This window comes from Perna viridis, chromosome 3, assembly GCF_037379345.1.
Source record: "Perna viridis isolate PV_CMFRI_1.1 ecotype Kerala chromosome 3, ASM3737934v1, whole genome shotgun sequence".
Lineage (NCBI taxonomy): Eukaryota > Metazoa > Mollusca > Bivalvia > Mytilida > Mytilidae > Perna > Perna viridis.
In genome coordinates, this window is record NC_142447.1 from 38,757,586 (window position 1) to 38,779,693 (window position 22,108).

Sequence of the window (22,108 nt, forward strand, 5' to 3'; positions counted from 1 at the left end):
AATAGATCACTTTCAATCATGTAATTGTCTGTGATAAGGCAACTTATAGTACCATACAATATCAAAGAGATCCACTCACAATTAATAAAGTTATTGTCTTGATATTATGAAAAAGCTTTTTTTTGCCCATAACATCTAAACAGATTGAGCCACAACCACAAAAATCAACCCAAGCCTGTCCATTGTGGTATGATATATTGTGATACAATTTCAAAAGATCTATTCACATTTACTCAAGTTATTTCCCAGACATTGTGAAAAAGCTTTGCCCCTAATTCCTTAATGGTTTGGCCATAAACACCAAAATCAATCCCTGATTGCCTTTTGTGGTATGGCATCTTATACAATTTCAAAGAGATCCATTCACATTTAGTCAAGTTTTTGTCAGACACCATATAAATGTTTGTTGCCCCTTCTTGACCCATAATTCCTCAATGGTTCAAGTCACAACCCCCAAATCAATCCCAAGCATCCTTTTGTGGTATGGCACCTCATCTTACCTTCCAAAATACATCCATAACTGGCAATTAAATTCAGCTTAGGAGTGATGAATTGGCATGTTTTCAAAGCCATGGAGGAACTTCACAATTGTTTATGTTGTCTGTCAGCATGTTTTTATGCCCTAATGACACATCTATGAAACGGCTTCCAGCATTCCTTCCATTTGTTACAAGGATTATTTTGAACATTTCTAATAAAGTTTTGGTGGGTACATCTCTAAAATGTCTTGGCAGATAGAATCCTTTTTTCATAGGATGTATTGATAGGAAGAGTAAATTTGTATGCTTTACTGCTGTAGTGATTTCAACTTAAAGGTGATGGTTTAAAACAATTTACATTAGGAATATCCTGTTGTTAAAAAATATTATATGCAGCTTAAAGCAATAATCTTTTATCATGATCTGTGAAACATCTTATTAGAACTCGATTCAATATGATAATGACATGTATATTATTAACACGTTATTTACTTAAGTCCTATCTTTTAAAAATGTTTTTATGATCATCAATTTTCTCCTGTCTTTTGTAACTGTTTATGAGCAACTTGCCAGGTGTTTCTAGATAAGAAGAGGACAAACTTACTGTTCCCAGCTTTTAGTGAAGTCTGGATTGCACATTTATATTTGTTTCTTTGTATGTGTTATTATTGTTATTTCACTTTGTTGTGTGTGTCCATTTTCCATATCTAATCTTTATCCTTGGAAAAATCCTTTGATTACTGTTCAAATCCTGGTTCCCTTGATTTCCCTTCCATCAGTGACTTCAAACTTACTTCCAACTTGAAGCATTTTTTACAGGTATATAAATGTACATATATTATATGTCTTTCACAATGCCTACTATGACTGAGAACATAGGAGTATATGTAGAATCTTGTATTTAATCTGAAATGGATTGACAAGGTCTCGTACTAAATACTTCTCACACTAAAAGGGAGGATGGCACAACTAAGAAACCAAAGGTGTCAACTCTGTTAACGTTCCTGTCTACAAAGTATAATAATGTATAAAACAGAATAATAAATGATGAAACTATTCATATGATATATCCAATTTATTTTCTATAAAATAAACATAAACAAATTTTATCAAATCTGTATGAATATAATGAAAAAGATCACATAAAAAATAAATTCCATATGGCACCATTTGAATATTGAGAGCTTACAACTAATTGTCATGCTCACAATTTGTCATAAGAAAATCTATTTACCAAAAACATTGCATATCTTGATTATTACTTGTTAAATCATGAGCTTTTTTAAAGAGTTGTTGAAAAACTTTAACCCTAATTACATATCTCTCAATGGGGGATAACTCTTAATTACCAGATAATTCACTAGTCAAATGAGTACCTTCATATAACATTTTACAGTTCGTGCATGTGTTGCATGGAAACAGAAGATGAATACATTTATTTTGGGAAGTAAACAAAGAATGCATGTGAAATATTAATACAAAACGACTTGTGTCATAACAACTTCTTGCAAAATATTTATAAACCACCACTACGACACATTCTATTATTTAGTTATTGTTTTAAATTTTTTAAAAATGGAATTAAAATTTTCATTAAGTAAATAGAAATTTTCACATAATATTAAGCCTGATATTGGTTTTAGTGAATATATAACAGTAAAGGAGATGACTTTCTAAAAAAAATAACCATCACTAGAAGATGCCACATTAAGATAATAGCTCACCAAGACATGAATCACATGATCAGCCAAAATCTGTGATATGCTTGTTTTTTACATAAAGACTAAATCAATAAAACTGAAAAGTCACACATATTTTCAAAGCTAACTATATGATTTTAAGTTTCTCACATAAAACTAAATACATAAGATTAATAATAATACATACTTAGATCTTTAAAAAAAAAACAACAATAAAACAAAAAGAAGCTATTGGTCAATTATTTCAATTACTGTGAAAGTACCATTGTTCGTGGGGTACCAATTTTCATGGTTTTTGTGGTTAGGCCAAACCACGAAATTTGGTTACCAATGAAAAGGAAATTTTCATTGATGTGTATACCGAAAACTTAAAAACCATGAATTCAAGCATCCACAAAAATGTGTTTTTTCCTCAATCCACCAAAATTGGTATCCACGAATAAAAGTACTTTCACAGAACTATAATTAATAACTTAGTATAAAAATAATATCACTTGCACAAACACTTCATTGTAAAGCAATAACAAGAGGCTGTCAAATGGACAGCAAACTGAATTTTCCACTGAGCTTCCATTTTTCTCTAATAAAAAGTCCATATCTCAAAAACAATCACTGCAAATATTATAATAATCAAATAAAGAAAAAAAAATCAAATGTCATGTAAATTACAGAACAATACTTACCTGAAATTTACTTCTAAAGAAAATGCTCACCTTCATATTCATCTATTTATTCATATATTAAATATGTTATGTAATCCTGAAAATTTGAAATTATCATTGTCATAGCAACAAGGTTGTAATTACTGCATTCAAATTTACAATGAATATTCCTTAGTAAAATTATCACAGATATTGTTTGGTTTTAAAACCAATCATAGTCCATACAAAACTTATCACATCTAAATACATTGTTAAAGCAGCACAGATGATATAGTAAGAACGTATGTAAAAAGAAAACATGGTATTAACTAAAGATATTCAAAAAAAAAAATGAACAATTCTAATATAACTTCCTTCAAAAGCTATTAAACCACAGCTGTGGTAAAATGGCTATAAATACAAGACTAATGTCATAGACACATAACAGTCTTATATCTGATAGCATAGATAAATATGAAAAAAATTCAAAGTAGAGTCTTCATCTTCAATCATTGCCATTTTAAGCAACACATAGGCTGTGTTTTTTTTTTTCATAAACATGAAAAGACAAATGTCACTGCAAACAAAATTACTGAGGGAGACTCCATTTCATTATTGTTTGACCATGGACTGGTAAGAGCCATCCAATGACAGTTGTTCATTTGGTCTCTTACTAACTGCTGCAGACAGGCCTTTTGAAATTCTCAGACATTATTTGAACCAATCATGGTTTGACAAATGGATAATATTGCATAAAATTATTAACTTTTTCCCAACTTTGCAAGATTCTTGCATTTCTGAGAGGGCTGGCTGCAGAGTCTAGAGTGAATTAAGAATGTCAGACTTTGTTTCAGAGCTTGGTCATTTTATGTCATTATTTTACCCAGTGCAATAGCTTAGGGTAAAATAAGGTGACATAAATGGCCAGCCCATAATAAAGCAGTGATAAAATGGAGTCTTCATGAATTATTTCTTAACCAACTAAGGATGATCATGTTATCAAATTTTAGGATTGTTACAGTACAAAAGTAGGTGAAACCCCATCAAAAGATGAAACATGGTAAAAGTGTAGACATTTTGTTTCTGAAAAAATAAATTCTTTTCTACCGATTTCTTTACTATCTTAAATTTCCTGAGATTTTTTTTATAACAAGACCTGTAACATATTGAAATATATTTGTCCTTATCACAAAACATATACCAACAAACAAGAAAATGAGAAAAAATCATTCCTTAAATTGTAACTGAATATTTTCAGTTAACATGTGATTGAAGCTGCTCATACCCGTTTCCCTCCCATCAATACTTGTCATCTCACTCATCTTCTGATTAACCATTATAAATAACTGAAGAAGTTTAACAGATTTTCCCCTTACATCTTTTAAGATTTCATTCATTGCTATAAAAAGCCATCCTCCACAGTCTTCGTCTACATACAAGTTTGAATGTGCATAGTAACCTGCAATATATAACATACAAATACATTTCCACATCCTTTCTGTGTACAGTGACTTCTGTCTAAAGCAAACCCCAAGCTAGAAAAACAGATCAATTCTCACTAAATTGATACCCCCACTCTCCCATTTAATAAACATAGATCAAAATCTAAAATAGGAGGTGCATAGGAGGAAAATATAATAAAGGTTTTGTGAAAGATTCATTAAATTCAATTCAGCAGTGTAGGAGGATAAGAGTTGGACCCCACTGCATAATGGAAGAAATTATGGACAGAAGTAAGGATGGACACCCTGATTACTATATACTCCCTACTTTGGAAGTGGTGGATAAAATAAACCAAACATCATCAGAAGTCCCTGTCAATGCATTTTGCACCTTGCAAACTCAACATTTGCCAAAGCACAATACACCCTTCAGTCCAATTAGGAACACAACACACCCTTCAGTGCAAGTAGGAACACAATACACCCTTCAGTCCAAGTAGGAACACAACACACCCTTCAGTCCAAGTAGGAACACAACAAACCCTTCAGTCCAAGTAGGAACACAATACACCCTTCAGTCCAAGTAGGAACACAACAAACCCTTCAGTCCAAGTAGGAACACAATACACCCTTCAGTCCAAGTAGGAACACAACACACCCTTCAGTCCAAGTAGGAACACAACAAACCCTTCAGTCCAAATAGGAACACAATACGCCCTTCAGTCCAAGTAGGATTCTAGACAGGTTTCACTGTAACATATTCACTTCATTAAGAAAATAATTTCTTGATAATTTTAACATATTTTCACATGTAGTATCTACCAACATAAAACTTGACAAAAGATGACAGAAATTATTTTTTCCCTCGAAATATAGAAATTAAGTTATCACTATAGTGTACATTTATATATACATGTAACAAGCATTCTCCACTTGTTACAACATATCTTGAGAAGCAAATGAAAACAGTTCCCTTGTGTAATCATCATGGTTAAATTTTGTTTTTCATTTTTGAGTAAGGAGTGGGGTTGCTACAAGTTGCTACTGACCACTGCTAATTCTCTCATGGTTAGGCTGGTACACACATATCTTTGAATATTTGAGAAAGAATGATAACGATAGTGTATCTAATACCTATCCCCTGCAGAAAATAGTTTCACATTTTCTTCTTAATTCTGAATGCACTAAAAGGTCAAGTAAGTACCAAATACACTTGTAAATTTACAATAGAAACTTTATACAATAAAGACTTTTTAAGAGTAATGACAAATTTTATGCTCAATATGGACTTCTTTTTATCAAAATTCAAACTATACAATGCTTGTTTTTCTATTATTTTACATAACATAGAATTACATCTACATGTATTATCTTAACAAAACTCCAAAAAGACTCCGCAACCTTCAATGAACTTTATTAGATTACTTTTTCTCATCATAATTTTTTTTAAAAGTTCCACAAAGCATAAGTTGAATCTGAGAGCATCCAAAATTGCTTACAACTTATGCCCTATCTATATATATATGTATTGGGAACTTCTGAATATAACTACATGTAATTTTGATAAATACACAAATAGTGGTCACTTGGACCAGTGAGGTACCCAAATTTAACTGTCACTTGGACCAGTGAGGTACCCAAATTTTTTCTGCAATGTCTTATGATTATGGTTTTCTTTCATGTGTGCCTCACACTTTCTAGTTGTGGTGAATAATTATGCCAAGACAGACAGATAGACAGACACAAATAGTCAATGGGCCCTAATTAACTTGAAGTTATCATAAATAATTATACAGCAGTGAATTACAAAATGTTCCCAATGTAAAAATTTGGACAATTCACATGTGAAATAAATTCTGCAATTTCACTCTTGGACTTACTGCATAAATATCAAAATTCTTTCCTCTTGTGATACTAACTTTGTTTGGTGACACTGAGGATTTGGAATATCACTTCACTGATCATGAAAGTTAAAATTTATTTCAAAGCAGCAATAAGTCTTTGAGAAAATCTATACAATATGACAATGAATAATCCAAATAAAATAAATCATGCCTATGGTACTAGGGGATTAAACTCACAAGATTAGCACACTTGTTAAATCTGTGTTCTCCAGTACTTATGATCATATTTTGGATATTCACTCTTTCAAATATTTTTATTTTATTTCTCAAGCATACTATATAAAATAGTATAAAACTCAGAAATGTTGAGTTTTTTTACTTTTCATTAATTGTGATTGTTTCACAAAATATTCTAATTATTACTTGTACAAACAAACTGAAAACATTAGTATATCTTTCCTTTCTTTGGAAGATCAAGAGGAACGATGGCAATAGGATCATTTTTTCCAGAACAAAGATACCTTGCACTTGACAACTTGTTAGTGGTATATATTTAGCATGAAGCATTAAAGGAATGTAATTACATACCTGAAGGTGCTGAGAGCACTACAATGCTGTTTTTGATACATGGTTGAGCAAGTTTCCAGGTTTTTAGCTCAGGGACAGCAGTGTCACCTTGGTCTGAGTTGGATGGATCTGAGGCTTCAAGAAAAAAAATATCAACCAAAAACAAGAGGATGCATACCACTAATACATACAATATTAAACGAAACTGTGTTTACAGGTACACCATTATAAATTCATTCAATTAAATTTAATATGGTTCTAATAAATAAAAAGTCCATTAAACATGAAGTCAGTATTCCATCAGGTTATAAAATACAATTAACAAAGCTACATACAAAATCTGAGGTCATTCTCTCCAATAAGTGTACATTAAACATGTCTAAATAAAAATTGTCAAGAAAGTCAAGAAAGTCCATGCTCCCAGTTTTTAGTGGAGTCCGAGTTGCTCATTTGCTTTTGTTACTTTGTATGTATAATTTTAGTTACTGTATGTTCTTTTTTGTGTATGTCTGTTTTCCATGTCGGGTCTTTGTCCTTTGCTTTCTACAGCAATTGTGATCACATAAATATTTACTCTTTCCAAGTAGATATTCTGCATTTCTAGTAAATGTGTTAATTACATATAACATAATGACACATACTATGAAGAGGAACACCATGTTGTATTCCTGATTGGGCATAAGTATTACTATCTGATCTAATTCTGCACATCTAAAACAAAGTAAAAATGAGATTGAAATAAAAGCAATGTTGTTTTTGTAGGGATTCTGAAATATGAATGGTGCAAAATGGTTCCGTCAAAAATGCCTTAAATCAAGTAATTCTGAAATGATCGTTTGAATTTTTAATGCAGAGCAGGTTGTTCTTTAAAGTCTTACATTTTCCCATTTGACAAGACAACATATAACATGGGAGTGCTTTATAGTTCTTTGAGTAAAGCAGTCAAAAATTTGTTACAGTATTAACTAAAACACTCCAATGCTTGTTTTTCTGACTGTAAGCATATCAGCTGTGTATTATCCTGTAAGTCTATAGAAAATATTAGCATCAGTATAAAACCTCAATAAAAGAACAGCATTCCAATGTCCCCTGCATAAAAAAAAAGTGTGGAAATCTTTAAATTAACTGAAATTTTCTAAGTCCAAGGGCCGTAACTTCTGTAACAATCATTCAACCATAACCAAAGTCAAACTTAATCTGTAACTTCTCATAGTAAGACTACATGCAAAATATAAAATCAATTGGTAAAAGCATTACAAAAAAATGTGTGGGATAAAAAATCAATTAAAACAAGTCTAAACCAGCATATTCTTTGCTTCTGGTTAAGCTTCCTATTTGAATACCAAGGTGGTATGCAGAGTTATTTTTGATTGGGTAATTTTATCTACTTCTTCAAAGGATAGATATCACACCATGGACAATATGATACAAACTAGTGATATGAAAAATTCACCTATGCAATTGGTTGTGTGATTGTGTATTATTTTCTATAAAACCTGATTAGTCGAAAATGATGTTGTGTGTGACGTTTCTAACATTGTTCTCTTGACACAATGGTGACGTCAAAGAAGGACAATTACTAAAATTTCCTCCATGGCAGATGCTGCAAGTTGAGTGGCCAAAATTTTCAAAAGGAAAAATAGAGAAAAAAGGTTTCAATTTATTATCAATTTCTTAAATATCTTAAATTGAAATGACTGACAACAACACTTTTAAAAGAACACTATTATTTATTTGTCAGCATGTTACATAGGCTATGCTTGCATCATCATGATAAGGTGAAGACCAGTTTTTTTCTCCTGAAGTACACAGAAATAATGTTTAAAACCTAAGTAAGTATAATAATACATGGAACCTTATTTACATGTATTGATAAACATATACCTGCAGTAATATGATGTTGATTTTATCATTGCCATCAAATATTTCAAGGACTTTATTAACAGCAAGTGAGAAGGCTCTCCTTTGTCCCCATTTTATATCAAATGACACTATACCACTTTTTTCATCTTCTATACCATCTGCAGATATTCCAACCACAAGGGTTTTACAATTCCTGCACTTCTCATTATCTGAAATGAATTAAATCAATACAACTTTTTAATCAAGTCATTTTTTTATCATTCTTCAAAGGAATATCTATAGCTATTTGACCAATACTTTAGACACATTCACAGTGTATGGTTGTGGTCTATTACAACAATAGATTAATATTACAATAAGCATATGACAAACAACTGTAATCTCTAAACAGTACATATTTCTAATACTTTAGTCAGTCTACATGGCTTTCCCTATGGAATACTTGTTTAATAGCAACTCGATATAAATTTGGAGGAACATTCTCCAATTAATTATTAATTAATTATTGATTTCCTGTTTAAAAGAATATTTATTTTGGATAAAGAAGTAAACTAATTAAAGCCAGGGTTCAATTTTTAACTACATTTACTAAATTTTTTGGTTCATTGTACTCAAAATGAGTACAATGAAGGAAGTAATGGTCTTTATTTTCAATATGCCGTGAGTTGCATACTGTACATAGACATTTTGAAACAGGAATATATCTATGCTGTCCCTTTTCTATCATTAGAAAATGGGAACTTGTCCACATTTTTTAAATAGCGGCACATTCTAAAATGTTCTTTATATCATCTACAAATAATGGTTTTTTATAAGTAGCTGTCTTTTTAAGAATCATGCAAAATCTGAAAAATGTGATACATCCAAAAAAAAAGACTAAACATTTTGCATGATTCTTAACTGGAGTGCTACATAATTATTGTGTTTTTAGAAGATTCTTGTTTAGCAGATTGACATACTTTGGAGTTTAGCAGATTGACATACTTTGGAGTTTTGGAGATTGACATACTGTGGAGTTTTAACTTTGTAAATATTGACTGAGTGATTGTTGAGGTAACGCCCGAGCAGCAATATTTCAGCTATATTCAGGCGATGAACATGAAGTGGATGATAAAATGAACATGAAATGATGATGAAATGAAAAATGGGATGGGACACAAGGATAAAGGGGTCGACAAATTTTGAAATAGGGAGAAGTGGGTAGGGTCAGGCAATTTAGCCTCCTGTGGCGGAGCCCTACGGTTCCTACTCCAGGAGAATACCACAGTAGGGTTCTTTAACGTGCAAGGAACATGGCATCTTTCCCAACATGGTGCACTACTATGGTTTGCAGTCAGGTTTTCCGTATTATAGCCTGACAACCCCAGCATGTAGCACACCAGGGGTATCCCATTCTACCACTTGGGGCACACAACCCAGTTGCTCTGTGAGCAGAGCGCCCTAGCCCCCAGATAGGGCTCTAAGCACTATTTAGTCGCCTCTTACGACAAGCTTAGCGCTGCTGCAGGACTATTATTTTGACACCCGGACCTGCATGGGGATGTAAATATTGATCTATTGTAATTGTTTTATATTATTATTATATTTTTTTAAAATGTATCATAAATAAACCATCTAGAAAATTGATCACTGGAGAATGAATCAGAGTTTTAAGACGAAGCTGAGCAAGTTCTGCATGGCACATATCATTAGATGCCTTGTAATTTACTCCCAAAATTTCTTTCATGAACTTTTTTTAAGTGAGAAAAACACCCCAAATTTCAATACAAATTAAAAGAATTGGTGAAATTAAGAAATCGACAAGTTTTTTCAGTAATTTGCACGGATTGTTTAAAGTATTATTTTCTTTATTTTAAAGAAGGCTTTTCAAGCTTTCTTCCATTAAAGTGTATACTGCTGAATTTAATTTTCCATTGTATCATCTTAGTACTACTGCTTACTAGCAATATTGTTTCACAGCTTCAATTATGATATTTTCATATCATAATTTATTTAAGGATTTTCTTCCATTTGAGTTGAAAACTATAACTTTAGCTTTACCGGTATTAGAATTTGCTTGAAGTTTCCATTTGAACAATAAAGAAATATTTCATCTAGACAATTTATAACATATTTCATCATCTGATAACAGTACAATTTTATCAGCATACAAGAGGATATTATAAGACTCATCACCAATGACAACTGGATTTGTGGAAGACTTAATAGATCAATTATTTTTAGGTCATATATGAAAGAAGTAAATAAATTAGGTCTCAAGACATCACCCTGCTTGTTACCGTGTTCTGATTTAAACAGTATAGACAGTATAGTAATACCATTGAAAAACTTCATTTTACCAGTTGTATCAGAATACATAGAATGTATTATTCTGTGTATGTTGCATGGACATTTTTGTTCTAATAGTTTATTAAATAAACCATCTCGCCAATAAGTATCAAATGCTTTCCTAAGATCAATGAGATCAATGAAAGTAGCAAAAACTTTTTTTAATGTTTTTGTTTAAAACTGTCAGCTGCTTGAATAAATGGTCAGATGTTCAACATTTTTCTTTTAACCCAATATGGTTTATACTTATCATATTAAATGTGACAAAACAAAGACATCTGTGAGCGATGGCTCACTATTTATACCCCCGCTTTCAATCATGATATAAAGAAAATAAACAGGAAGATGTCGATTTTTTCAGAAAATAAATCCCACCATATGGCATACCTACAGGATGAACGTATTAAAATTTCAAACTGCTGTGAAGAGCAGTTGGTGAGAAAGTGTGACAGAAAAATTGTTATGGATGGAAACACAGACAAGGGTAAAACAGCTAACTGTCCTCTCCTTGGGAGCAGGGGTATAAATATACAATTTAAACTTGAAAGGCCATAATTCCTTAGCCAGAACAAATTTTGAACTTAAACTGTAAATGCCATCTATATATCTATATACCAAATTTTAAGTCAATAACTCAAGGATCTTTGAAAAAAAAATGAATGATCAAAGTGATACACAGCCAAACAGTTTCAATCCTTTTTTTGCCAGTAGAAGATATATAAAACACATTTGTTTATCAGTGGTAATATTTAATTACTTTACACAGAAATACTAAACAAATATTTAGCTAGCTTGTTGTTTAAAATAATTAAGCCTTTCTAAAAAAAGTTATAATGAATTATTATCTTTTTTCTCTGTTATTGAAGAAATAACCTCAATCATGTAACCTGAATAGCAACTAACTAGTTATTTCAAGTGTTTGGAACTGAATTTCTTTTTAGAAAGAAAATATAACTGTCCTTCCTCATAGCTTAGTATTAGCATCAAAGTTTTGATGATGTCTCTGTCACATGGCAAAACTACATCTATGGGAAGATAGACAAATAGGTTTTGTCCAATCAAAAGCCAGCCACATTACATCTGAAATGGCCGCGGAAGGTTGTCAAAGCCAAGGGGTGGTGTTGGGAATGGGCTCTCAATATAATTTTAAATGCCCCTTTCGGCGAGCGTCTCAAACAGCCTCTGACAACTGAAGTCCAACTCCAACCTTCACGATGGGTTTACCAACTGGTGGGCCTGGTCCGGCCGTTTCGACAGACTGGAGAAGGGGCGAAGGTGAGTCACTGGCGCCTTAAAACCAGATAGCCTCGGGTAGATGGGGCTGGTAAACCTTGGAGGGTAGCCCATCTAGGAGAAGGAAAACTCTGATTTAAAACCTCCGCTGCCTTGCGGCTACACCCTTTGACAGGGAAAGGCTTCAGGAGACAACCTCGAGGAAAATCCAGAACTAGGAATCTGTAACTTCCTTCCTGTACTTCCAGGATCAGAACATCTGTTCAGAAGCTAAGGGTGAGGTAACCCCGACAGAAAACCTAGAGTGCTGACGACGGAGGTGTTGGGCAATATAGTGCACTCAAACAGACCACAACACCACGCACAAACAGTCAAAATGACACATCTGAAATTATTTTGCCATAAAAAAATTAACTAAGTCTTAAGCCATAACAATATGACTACTTGTAATCCCCTTGGAAGAACTTGGGGTTAGTTGAAGTAAATTATTTTTCTAAAATCCAAAATAATCCTAAATAAAAAAAAATGCTGTACCTTTGTACCAGTATTCAATACTGTAAAATCATAAATTATTGTGTGTATGAAGTATTACAACTTTGTCATTATATTCAAAAATCCCATTTAAGTTTTTGCCTTTTTGAAATAAATCCTTCATTCAACACTAACATTGCATAATGTGAGTATTACATGTAATAAATGTGACTTTATGTCAGTCACAATTTTTAGCAAAAATGAAATAATTGCAAAAATTTCAGAATAACAATATTTTTCTTACAAGTTCTCAGCTCCTTAGTCAAGTCCTTAGGGTTACAATCATGTAAGTGCAGTGAAGGATGAACTTTACAATCTTTCACTTGTTCCCAAAACTGTTTAAATTTATGTTCATTGGCTTCCCTCAATGAAGAATCCTCATTCAGACAAATTAATATTGCAGCTTTATCATTTCCATTTGCCATCGATGCTTTTTGTTAACCTACAAAAAAGAAACAATTGGAATAAAATCAAACAAAGCAGTCAATATGTGCAATCCACTTTCTTTTTGAAATGCCTGTACCAAGTCAGGACTTTTGCTGTGCTTTGCGGTTTTTGCCCTGATATTGCCATTTGTTATAGAGATTTCCCTTTTGACTACTGCCTAGATTTGATCAGTAATTATGTTATTACCCTTCATTCATTTTTTTTTTATAATTACCAGATAGAGGTTAACATTTTGAACCTAGGAATAAAGATGGTTCAAGAAAAGTCATTAGTACTGGGGTTTCTAATCAACTACAAAGACACCAAATATAAAGAGTTTCACAGAGTGCAGCATGATACACCCACAGTGGTCTAACCCTTAACAGTTAGGGCAAGTGTGGACACAATATTAGTTTTTGACACACTTAAGCATAGGGGCTTATCGTTCATTATGGTCACAACAACTGGTTTGGGCACAATATAGCACAAAATTTGAAAATTAGTTGAAATTTTTCAAAATCAGACCAAAAATAAACAAGAGGCTCTCAAGAGCCTGAATCAGTCATCTGGTTTAATAGCTTCAAAAAGTTGAAAGCATACAAAACCTAAAAATGGTCAAACACCTTTGACTAAATTTGCACAGATGATATTTGTCATAATACTGAACATTTAGATATTAATTATCATTCTACTCATGTCAACTGAATAACATGGTAAAATTGTAAAAAAGTATTAAAAAATGCAATAAACAGATTTTTTTTCCAAATCTGCAGCAATCATAGATCTTTACATACTTCTACATATATATTTTTTTAATTTACATTAATTATCAATCTGTACAGACAAAAACAGGGAAAATTGTCAAAATTACATTTTCTGGGGCTATAGATTTTTTAAAAAATTTAAACCAAAATAGATTTTGAAATACTGAACATTTCATCAATTTACATTAATCATCAACCAGCTTTTGTTTTCTAAATAATGGCAAAAACTGTCAAAAAAGGTAAAATCAGCAAACAAAAGGCTCATGAAGAGCCTGAATCACTCACCTTGCAAACCATGCTCCATTAACTAAGTAAGTAAAGGTATCATGTTTTGTTACCATGTTTGACAAAAAATTGCTGAAAAAGCGTATATATGATGAATGCTGCAAGTTCAAAAGAGTACCTAAGGCACTGTAAAATGCTGGAAATGCCTTAGAAGTGTTTTTAGAACCTCTGGAAAACATTTGGGCAGGTGTCTCTCTATGCCCTGTTATTCCATCGGGTCTGAGGGGCATTAGCCCAGTATATATTTGCTGAGAAAGAACACAAAATAAACCATTGCTATCCAACATTTTCATCACCATTCATATCAGGAGACAATATTTACTATATGAACCAATTATCGTTGAAATCAAAGTAAATATAAAAGTATGCAGGAAATGGATGCCCAGAACGATCTTTTGTCATCACCATTCAACTTATAACACCTAGTTTCCTAAAGAAACCAAAAATCATCGCAATCTGAGCAACTGATGAAAATGGTCACAAAATGGCAGCCATTTTGATTATGGCCACCTAAAAAATAATTTCAATACTGCCAGTCAACTAAGAATATCATGTTCATCATATGAGTAGCTTTCATTTTCATTATTCTTCTATAGTTGAGGAAAAAATAGTTCTATTTTTAGTAACGACTGCCATGTTTTTTGACCGATGAAAAATTTTAAATCATTAGTTTGTAGCGGAAACCCTTAAAAAAATTATGCCAACTTGTATTAAATTTTGTTGCAATGGGTCTCAGACAGTTGTAAACGTGACGTGAAAAAACGACAAAAAATAAGTTTCAGGGGCCATAAATTCTACAACAGGCAACAAATCATTTGAAAGTATTGGGGAGATCTGTCTTCTGATGGTAAACAATATTACTCTTCATAAGAATTTTGCCAAATTCAATAGTTTTTTTTTGAGTTATTTGTAAAAAACTGTATTTCGACCCCTATGTTCTAATTTTAGTAAAAGTGGCCATATTTTTTCATCAATTATAAATCCAAACAGTCATTCTGTGCATGATACCCTAACTAATAGTAATACCAATTTTCAAGGAATTCTGTAGAGTAGATTCCGAGGAGAAGATTTTTGAAAGTAATAACATCAAAAACAGCAAAAAAAACGTCCCAAAAGGGCAATAACACCAACACGGGTCAACAGATTTTCACCAGAATTGACAACAGATAGATCTCATCATGCTGAACATTTTACCCAAATGTTAGAATTAGGTAAAATGGTTCAGTTCTGGAGATATTTGCAAAAATCTGCTGTCTGACCTCTATGTTCTATTTTTAGTAATGACAGCCATGTTTTTTAACAGATCACAAATCCAAATTATCATTTTGTGCAGGATACTCTAAGGAACAATCATATTAAGTTTCATTGAAATCCATTCAGTACTTTGAGAGGGGAAGATGTTTGAAGAATTGTTAACAACAACGATGACAGAGATGACGACAAAGAAGATGACGACAATGGACATCAAGTGAGGGCAATAGCTCACATGGCCTATGGCCAGGTGAGTTAAAAAAAGGGCAAAAACTCGACAATTATTAAATTGATTACAGGTATCTTGAAATTTAAAAGATAGATCTTTTTGAGCCAAAGAGACAGCAAAAAACGTCCAAAAAGGGTAATAACTCCGACATGGGTCCACAGATTTTCACCAAAATTTGACCACAGATAGATCTCATCATACTGAATACTTTAACCCAGGTCAGAATTTGGCAATACCTAACAGTTTTGGAGATATATGCAAAAATCTGCTATCTGACCCCTATGTTTTATTTTTAGTAACAGCAGTCATGTTTATTAACTGATCAAAAATCCAAACGATCATTTTGTTAAGGATACCCTACAAAACAAAAATCCCAACTTTCATTGAATTCTGTACATTAGTTTTTGAGAAGAAGATTTTTGAAAGTTATAACATCAAAAACAGCAAAAAACGTCCAAATAGGGCAATAACTCCAAAATGGGTCGACAGATTTTCACTAAAGTTTGACCACAGACAGATCTCATCATGCTGAATATTTTTACCCTGTCAAAATTTGGCAAAACCTGTTAGGTTTATGAGATATATTCAAAAATCTGCTGTCTAACCCATGTTCTAATTTTAGTAATGGTGGCAATGTTTTTTGTGCAGGAAACTCTAAGGAACAGTCACTATAAATTTCATGCAAATCTATTCAGTAGGTTCAGAGGAGAAGATGTTCGAAGAAATTGTTAACGATGAGACGATGACGGATGCCAAGTGATGGCAATAGCTCACATGGCCTACAGCCAGGTGAGCTAATAAAAAAGACTTTTTGAAATTGGATCAAACACAAAAAAGTCAGAATATGAATCCCACCACATGGCATACCTACAGGAATAATATATGTATGTTAAAATATCAAGCTGCTGTAATGAGTAGTTGCTGGGAAAAATGCCAGGAAAATTTCAACTTTCAAAACAAGTCAAAAACAGGACTAATACCCCTGCAGCCTGTTGAACATTGTACAATTCACATTAGAAACAATTTTTATGGTGGATAGACTAAGCACTTTTGACACACAATTTGCTGCCAATTCTGAAATACCCAACTCCCAACATCAAGCAGTACTTATTCTTTGTTGACAACACATTAGAGTAACAAAATAGGGCTAATTTCTGACAATATGCACATCTCCATATGGTAATCTAACATTCCACTGAGTTTCATAACAATCCTGCAAGTTGTTAAGGAAGCCAAGACTCATGTAACCAGCTGTATGATGAAATATAATTGTCTTACAAATTTTCCAGTTAGTTATATATTTCAATATTTTTACTTAAATTAAAAGGCACAGGCATCTTTTAAAAAACAGTTGAAAAATCACTAGCAAGGGGACAATAAGTCAGATCATATTTACTTAACGTGAGGCGACATTAGAAGTCATTGAAAGTGGCAATGACAAAGGTACTAAGGTAGGTAAGGTATACAAATATTGAACAGAGTAAGATTCCCTTTTGTTGACCACTATAAACACATTGGAAACAAGTCCTGGAGAACTCCCAATTTGGGATACTAGTCTACCCCTCATATGATGAGTTTTTCAAGCATTATAAAATTTAAAAGTTTGGAAATGTCAAAGTTTTATATAAAAAAAGAGCTATAACTCTATAATGGTATTACATGACAATGGGCTGAATATTTTTATCTTTACTTTAGTCTGTTAAAAGAAACACGACATAAAAACATATTTTTTTTTAATGTTTGGTTTATATGATTTATTACACCTAAAATACATCATAAAAACGTCTCTTGTAGCCCTTGAAATTGGTTAAAATTCACTGATGAACCAAGCCATATGAATTTCAATTAGCCATGTGGTCATGTGACCATGTTACATGATTGGTTCTTATTTCATAGATCAAGTGGTTGAAATGCATTATTTCTCTAACTGATAGTGAAAATATTAAAAGTTTTGGTTCGCCAGCAAATATAATTAGAGTTGCATCAATTGAAACCACTTCAAGAAGAAAATGATAAACACTGTCAGAAATATTTAACTATTACATGTATGAAGACTAGACTATCCACAGTGAGGCCATACCACTTCTGTTCAAGATTACATAAAACTATTTCATTATGTTCTGTTGTGTAAGGTTGATCTATTTACATAAAGTAAATTAAATTCACATTCCAAGATTATGAACTGTTCCAATCTCTATCTTCAATGAAAAATATTGATTTCACTTTTTTTTTTACAGAACACAAGTTATGGCAAGTGTAGGAGTACAGAGGATTTAAGGAAAATGTGTGTTAATTTAATACAAACCTGTATTTTTTTATTGGTTTTTGATGATTTTATTTAATCATCCATTTAGGTCTCGTGCTGTAGCTTCCTCAGGTTGTAAATATTTTTGCTAGAATTAAATATTTTAACTGACCTTTAACAAAAATATTGTCTGTACCACAAAAGCTCCCTTAAAGTCACGTAGGGTTACCTTTAAATATACTGTGAATTGTGTCAAATTCTCAATGTTTTCTTTCAAATTCCATTAGACAAAAGAAATTCAATTATATTTCAATTATCATCAAATGTCAATTGCAAGTCCACACCTGTGTCACAGGTCACCAAATCCTGTAAAGATAAAAGCCGCCGCCCACACTATCTCTTGGTCATAATTAAGTCTACCAGGCTTGTTTATTAATATAACCAGAGACCTATAATTACAGGTCTATGATATAACCCAGCAGCAAAGAAAGAACAACACACAGAGTGTCAATATTTTAGTTGTACCCTCCTGTTCAAGTCCTAAAAAATAGTGTGCAAAATGAAATAGTTGTAGATTCATCACAGGGATGTCTGCCTAACGAAAATGAAAAGCTGACAGAAAACAAGAAACTTTAGTCTTATAAATTTCTAAACAGGATTATTGCACCCATGCACAGATCAGTGGATCACACTGCATCATATATACAAGCTACTTTCAAAGATGTATTAATTTTAATTAACTTTATTTAGCGCTAACCTGATAAGAAAACGTTTATTACACGTGTAACTAGACATTCTATAGTTTTATAAATACAAGTATAAAATGAAAATTTTTGTGTCATGTCTTCTTTAAAAGTAAGGCAAAAAAAAAACATGTCTTCCTGCTACCCTACCTATCCTAGTTTTTTGTGCCTACTTTACAGCCAATCTCATATTGGCTCAAGCACTGTTAAAGTCTAGATTGTTTCCCCATTAACGCAATATAAAATGTTTTTGAAAAATAAAATAATTACCAAATTTGGACCATCCATAGAGCTTATTGAGGACTTCTACAGGATGACCCTGTGAAGAATTTCATCATCCATTGCAGAAGTTATCTCCCCTTTTTTGGCATTTTTTCAACATGGTCAACATGGTCCCTCCTATTCATTTTTCAGGATATCATGATCATACTTGGTGAGCATGTAGATGTCATCATGTTCTATTAGAAAATGATCCTGCTAAGGATTTCATTATCATCTTTAAGAGTTATGTCCCTTTAAAACAATTTCTTTTAATCGCTCGATAGAATCAACCTGAAAACAGTTTCATGTACATACAAAGAAGACCTAATGAATAAACATAAACATGTATTTAGTTATCAAACCATACGGGAATTATATCCCTTGAAATATCATACTAAAGTTCTGAAAATTTATATTTTCTAGTACCATAAGTTGAAGAGACATGGGACCTTCATCAATGATCTATGGTGCATGTGACCTTTTATTTGCACTACAGGTCAAAGGTCATGAAGTGCTAGAAAGCCTTTTCACTGCAAACAACAGGCCTAAGAAAACGATAAGAGATAAGTGCATATGTGCAGCATATGAAAATGAACCTCTCGATGAGCTCTACATTTTGAGTCCAAGTTTACATCTGTCCAACCGTCTGTTCAAAAGTTATGGCAATTTAAATATTTCACTGAATCCGGTTGGTGACCTTGGCTTGATTGTATGACCTTGACCTTGTAAGTTTTTTCAAGGTCAAGTGATCTTAAGGTGTATGGTGGTAGTGTCATGTCTCTACGAATTCCTGTTCTTGAGTTTGTTATTGCATCATATTTTAATTATTCATTGTGCTCAAAATGAGCTTTGGAATTGCCCAATTTTTCGAAATTTTGTTGCATATGTTCTGTGAATTATCATACAGTTTTCAGATTTGAAATATCTTGAATTGTATTGGATCTATTGAAATTTTAGTTTTTCAAAGGGGTGGTATATATTTTAAAATCCACAATAGACACATGTATTTGTTCCTAATAATATTTATTCCAAAAGGAAAGAATGCTTTAATAATATTTGTTCTGCAGAATTTCTGGCATCGAATATTTTTTCCTTTACTATTATTATTGTTCCAGTAATATAAGGAAATTATGTTATATTTTGATTTATATAACAGTTGTTCCTGATAAGCATTGAATTTTTACATCTGGCTGATTACTATCTAAATCAGAAAGGTGTTTTAATCAAGGGTTTCATATAGACATTTATTATTGTTCATCATGAGTTAGATGTATTTGCTTGTGCACAATAAGATGTATTTACTTGTGCACAATACATGTATGTAAAGCTAAGATGGAAGCTTATGAATATGAAAAAAATATGTATGTTCTTAAATGATTGGATCTTATGTAAATATCTTAATAAATTAAATTGTGATATAAACCAATGAACATACTGCATGTGATTAATTCAAAAGATATATTTTTATCATTCAAAATGAATACTATATAGTATCATTACTATTCAAATATTATATAATACTTATACCTATTATATGATATTTGTTCTGAATGTTGAAAGTATAATATAATATTTGTTCTGAATGGTAAAAGTATTATATAATACTTGTTCTGAATGGTAAAAGTATTATATAATATTTATTCTGAATGATGAAAGTATTATATAATATCTGTTCTGAATGATTTAAGTATTATACAATTTTTGTTCTGAATGATTTAAGTATTATATAATTTTTGTTCTGAATGATTTAAGTATTATATAATATTTGTTCTGAATGGTAAAAGTATTATAGAATATATGTTCCATAATGAATTGTCTTTGGAATAAATATTATGGTGGAACCTCTATTCTGTGACAACACAAATGATCAATACACAGAATGAAAGATCTGCTCAAGCACATTTGTTTTACACAATACCAAGGACCAATATATAAAACCAACAATACTACAACGACTTAAAATTTTCATATTTTCCAATGGTCTTGTATATTTCATCAATATCTATTTATATCATTTTTTTCAACTTTGTCAAAGGGGGTCATGTGATATATCCTTGTGAAGGTCTAAGTGAGCACATTTCAAAAATCAAAGTTTCAACCCCAATATCTCACACATGTTCGAAGAGTAGTGTCATTAAGAGCAAAAATTTAAAGTACTTAGAGGGTAAGATTGTCCCATATCGAATGAAAGGTCTTAAAGCATACATCCAAAATATTGATGTTTCGTCCAGAAAAATGAGTTGGATGAGGTCAATGAGTGCAAAAACTAAAGTATTTTATACAGCAAAATTGTCGTACATCAAATTAAAGGTCATAATGTGTACATCACAAATATCAATTTTCTTATACGGGAAAAGAACCCAGTTGGGGTTAATAAGTGCAAAATGATAAAGTTCACAGAAAGTAGGGTTGTTTTATATCAAATGATAGGTCATCAAGTTTCCATTACATAAATCATGATGGAAACCTAGACAATTGCATTTGACAAGGTCACCAAGTGCAAAAAACAAACCAAATGTCTTAACGAGTATATTACAAAGAAAAAGTTTTAAAGGGAAGGATTGACATACTAGTTTTCAATATCTATCTCTTAATGTAGAAATTGGTGACTTGACCACTGTGGTCTAAAAAAAAGCAACAGTAGCCATGTTTTACGTTTGATCTATATAATTGACACAATTTTTATAGTGGATACATTGAGGCCAGTAAGAGTTAGGTAATAATCTATTGTCGTAGTGAGAAGTTCGTGAGATTTTTAATGAAAAGAACAAAGGCATAGTTAACGATGGTGACAGATGATGACAGACGACAACGGACACCAAGTAATGGCAATAACTCACATGGCCATGTTTGTCAACCCCGGACTTGACTTTTTATGAGCTAGTCGGCAGGTGTATCTAGAAAAGCAGAGGATGCTTACCCTACCGGTGCACCTGGTCCATGCTCCCAGTTTTTAGTGGAGTCCGAGTTGCTCATTTACTTTTGTTACTTGGTATGATTTTAGTTACTTTAATTATGTTCTTTGTTGTGTATGTCTGTTTTCCATGTCTGGTCTTTGTCCCTGGATTACATTCTTTTGATTACCGCTATAACCTTGGTTCCCTTGATTACTCTTGAAAGATGACAACCTTACCAAAGTACGAAATATTTGCACCTAGAATTATTTGTTGCACTTTCACTTTCGTTTTTACAAAAGGCCATTCGGAAGATTCTTTTTTCATGAATGACGGCACTAATTGGCGGGAGTTATTTTTAACCAATCAAATTTGATTTTTT

The 22,108-nt window shown here is 32.2% G+C and overlaps 1 protein-coding gene across 5 annotated transcripts; it reads right to left on the reverse strand.

Annotated features, from left to right (window-relative positions):
* Positions 1-1,539: 1,539 nt before the first annotated feature.
* On the reverse strand, positions 1,540-22,058 carry LOC148622183 (uncharacterized). 5 transcript variants are annotated; one of them, XM_088571817.1, is made up of 8 exons: positions 21,966-22,050; positions 18,842-19,123; positions 17,889-17,976; positions 12,873-13,070; positions 8,558-8,745; positions 7,315-7,384; positions 6,695-6,811; positions 1,540-4,279 (listed from the first exon to the last, which is right to left on the reverse strand). In XM_088571817.1, the coding sequence occupies exons 4-8, from the start codon at positions 13,051-13,053 to the stop codon at positions 4,047-4,049; spliced, it is 789 nt and encodes a 262-aa protein (XP_088427943.1). In that variant the 5' UTR covers positions 13,054-13,070; positions 17,889-17,976; positions 18,842-19,123; positions 21,966-22,050; the 3' UTR covers positions 1,540-4,046. The 5 variants fall into 5 exon arrangements, with proteins under 5 accessions (XP_088427943.1, XP_088427942.1, XP_088427944.1 ...); XM_088571816.1 differs by lacking the exon at positions 17,889-17,976; XM_088571818.1 differs by lacking the exons at positions 17,889-17,976; positions 18,842-19,123 and having other exon boundaries at positions 21,987-22,058.
* Positions 22,059-22,108: the final 50 nt, after the last annotated feature.

Coding starts and splice junctions, on each gene's coding strand:
- LOC148622183 (XM_088571818.1), bottom strand. CDS start 13,053: ATGGCAAATGGAAATGATAAAGCTGCAATATTAATTTGTCTGAATGAG. Junction 8,746..12,872: donor GACTAAGGAGCTGAGAACTT/GTAAGAAAAATA, acceptor AATTCATTTCAG/ATAATGAGAAGTGCAGGAAT. Junction 7,385..8,557: donor TCAACATCATATTACTGCAG/GTATATGTTTAT, acceptor ACTTTGTTTTAG/ATGTGCAGAATTAGATCAGA.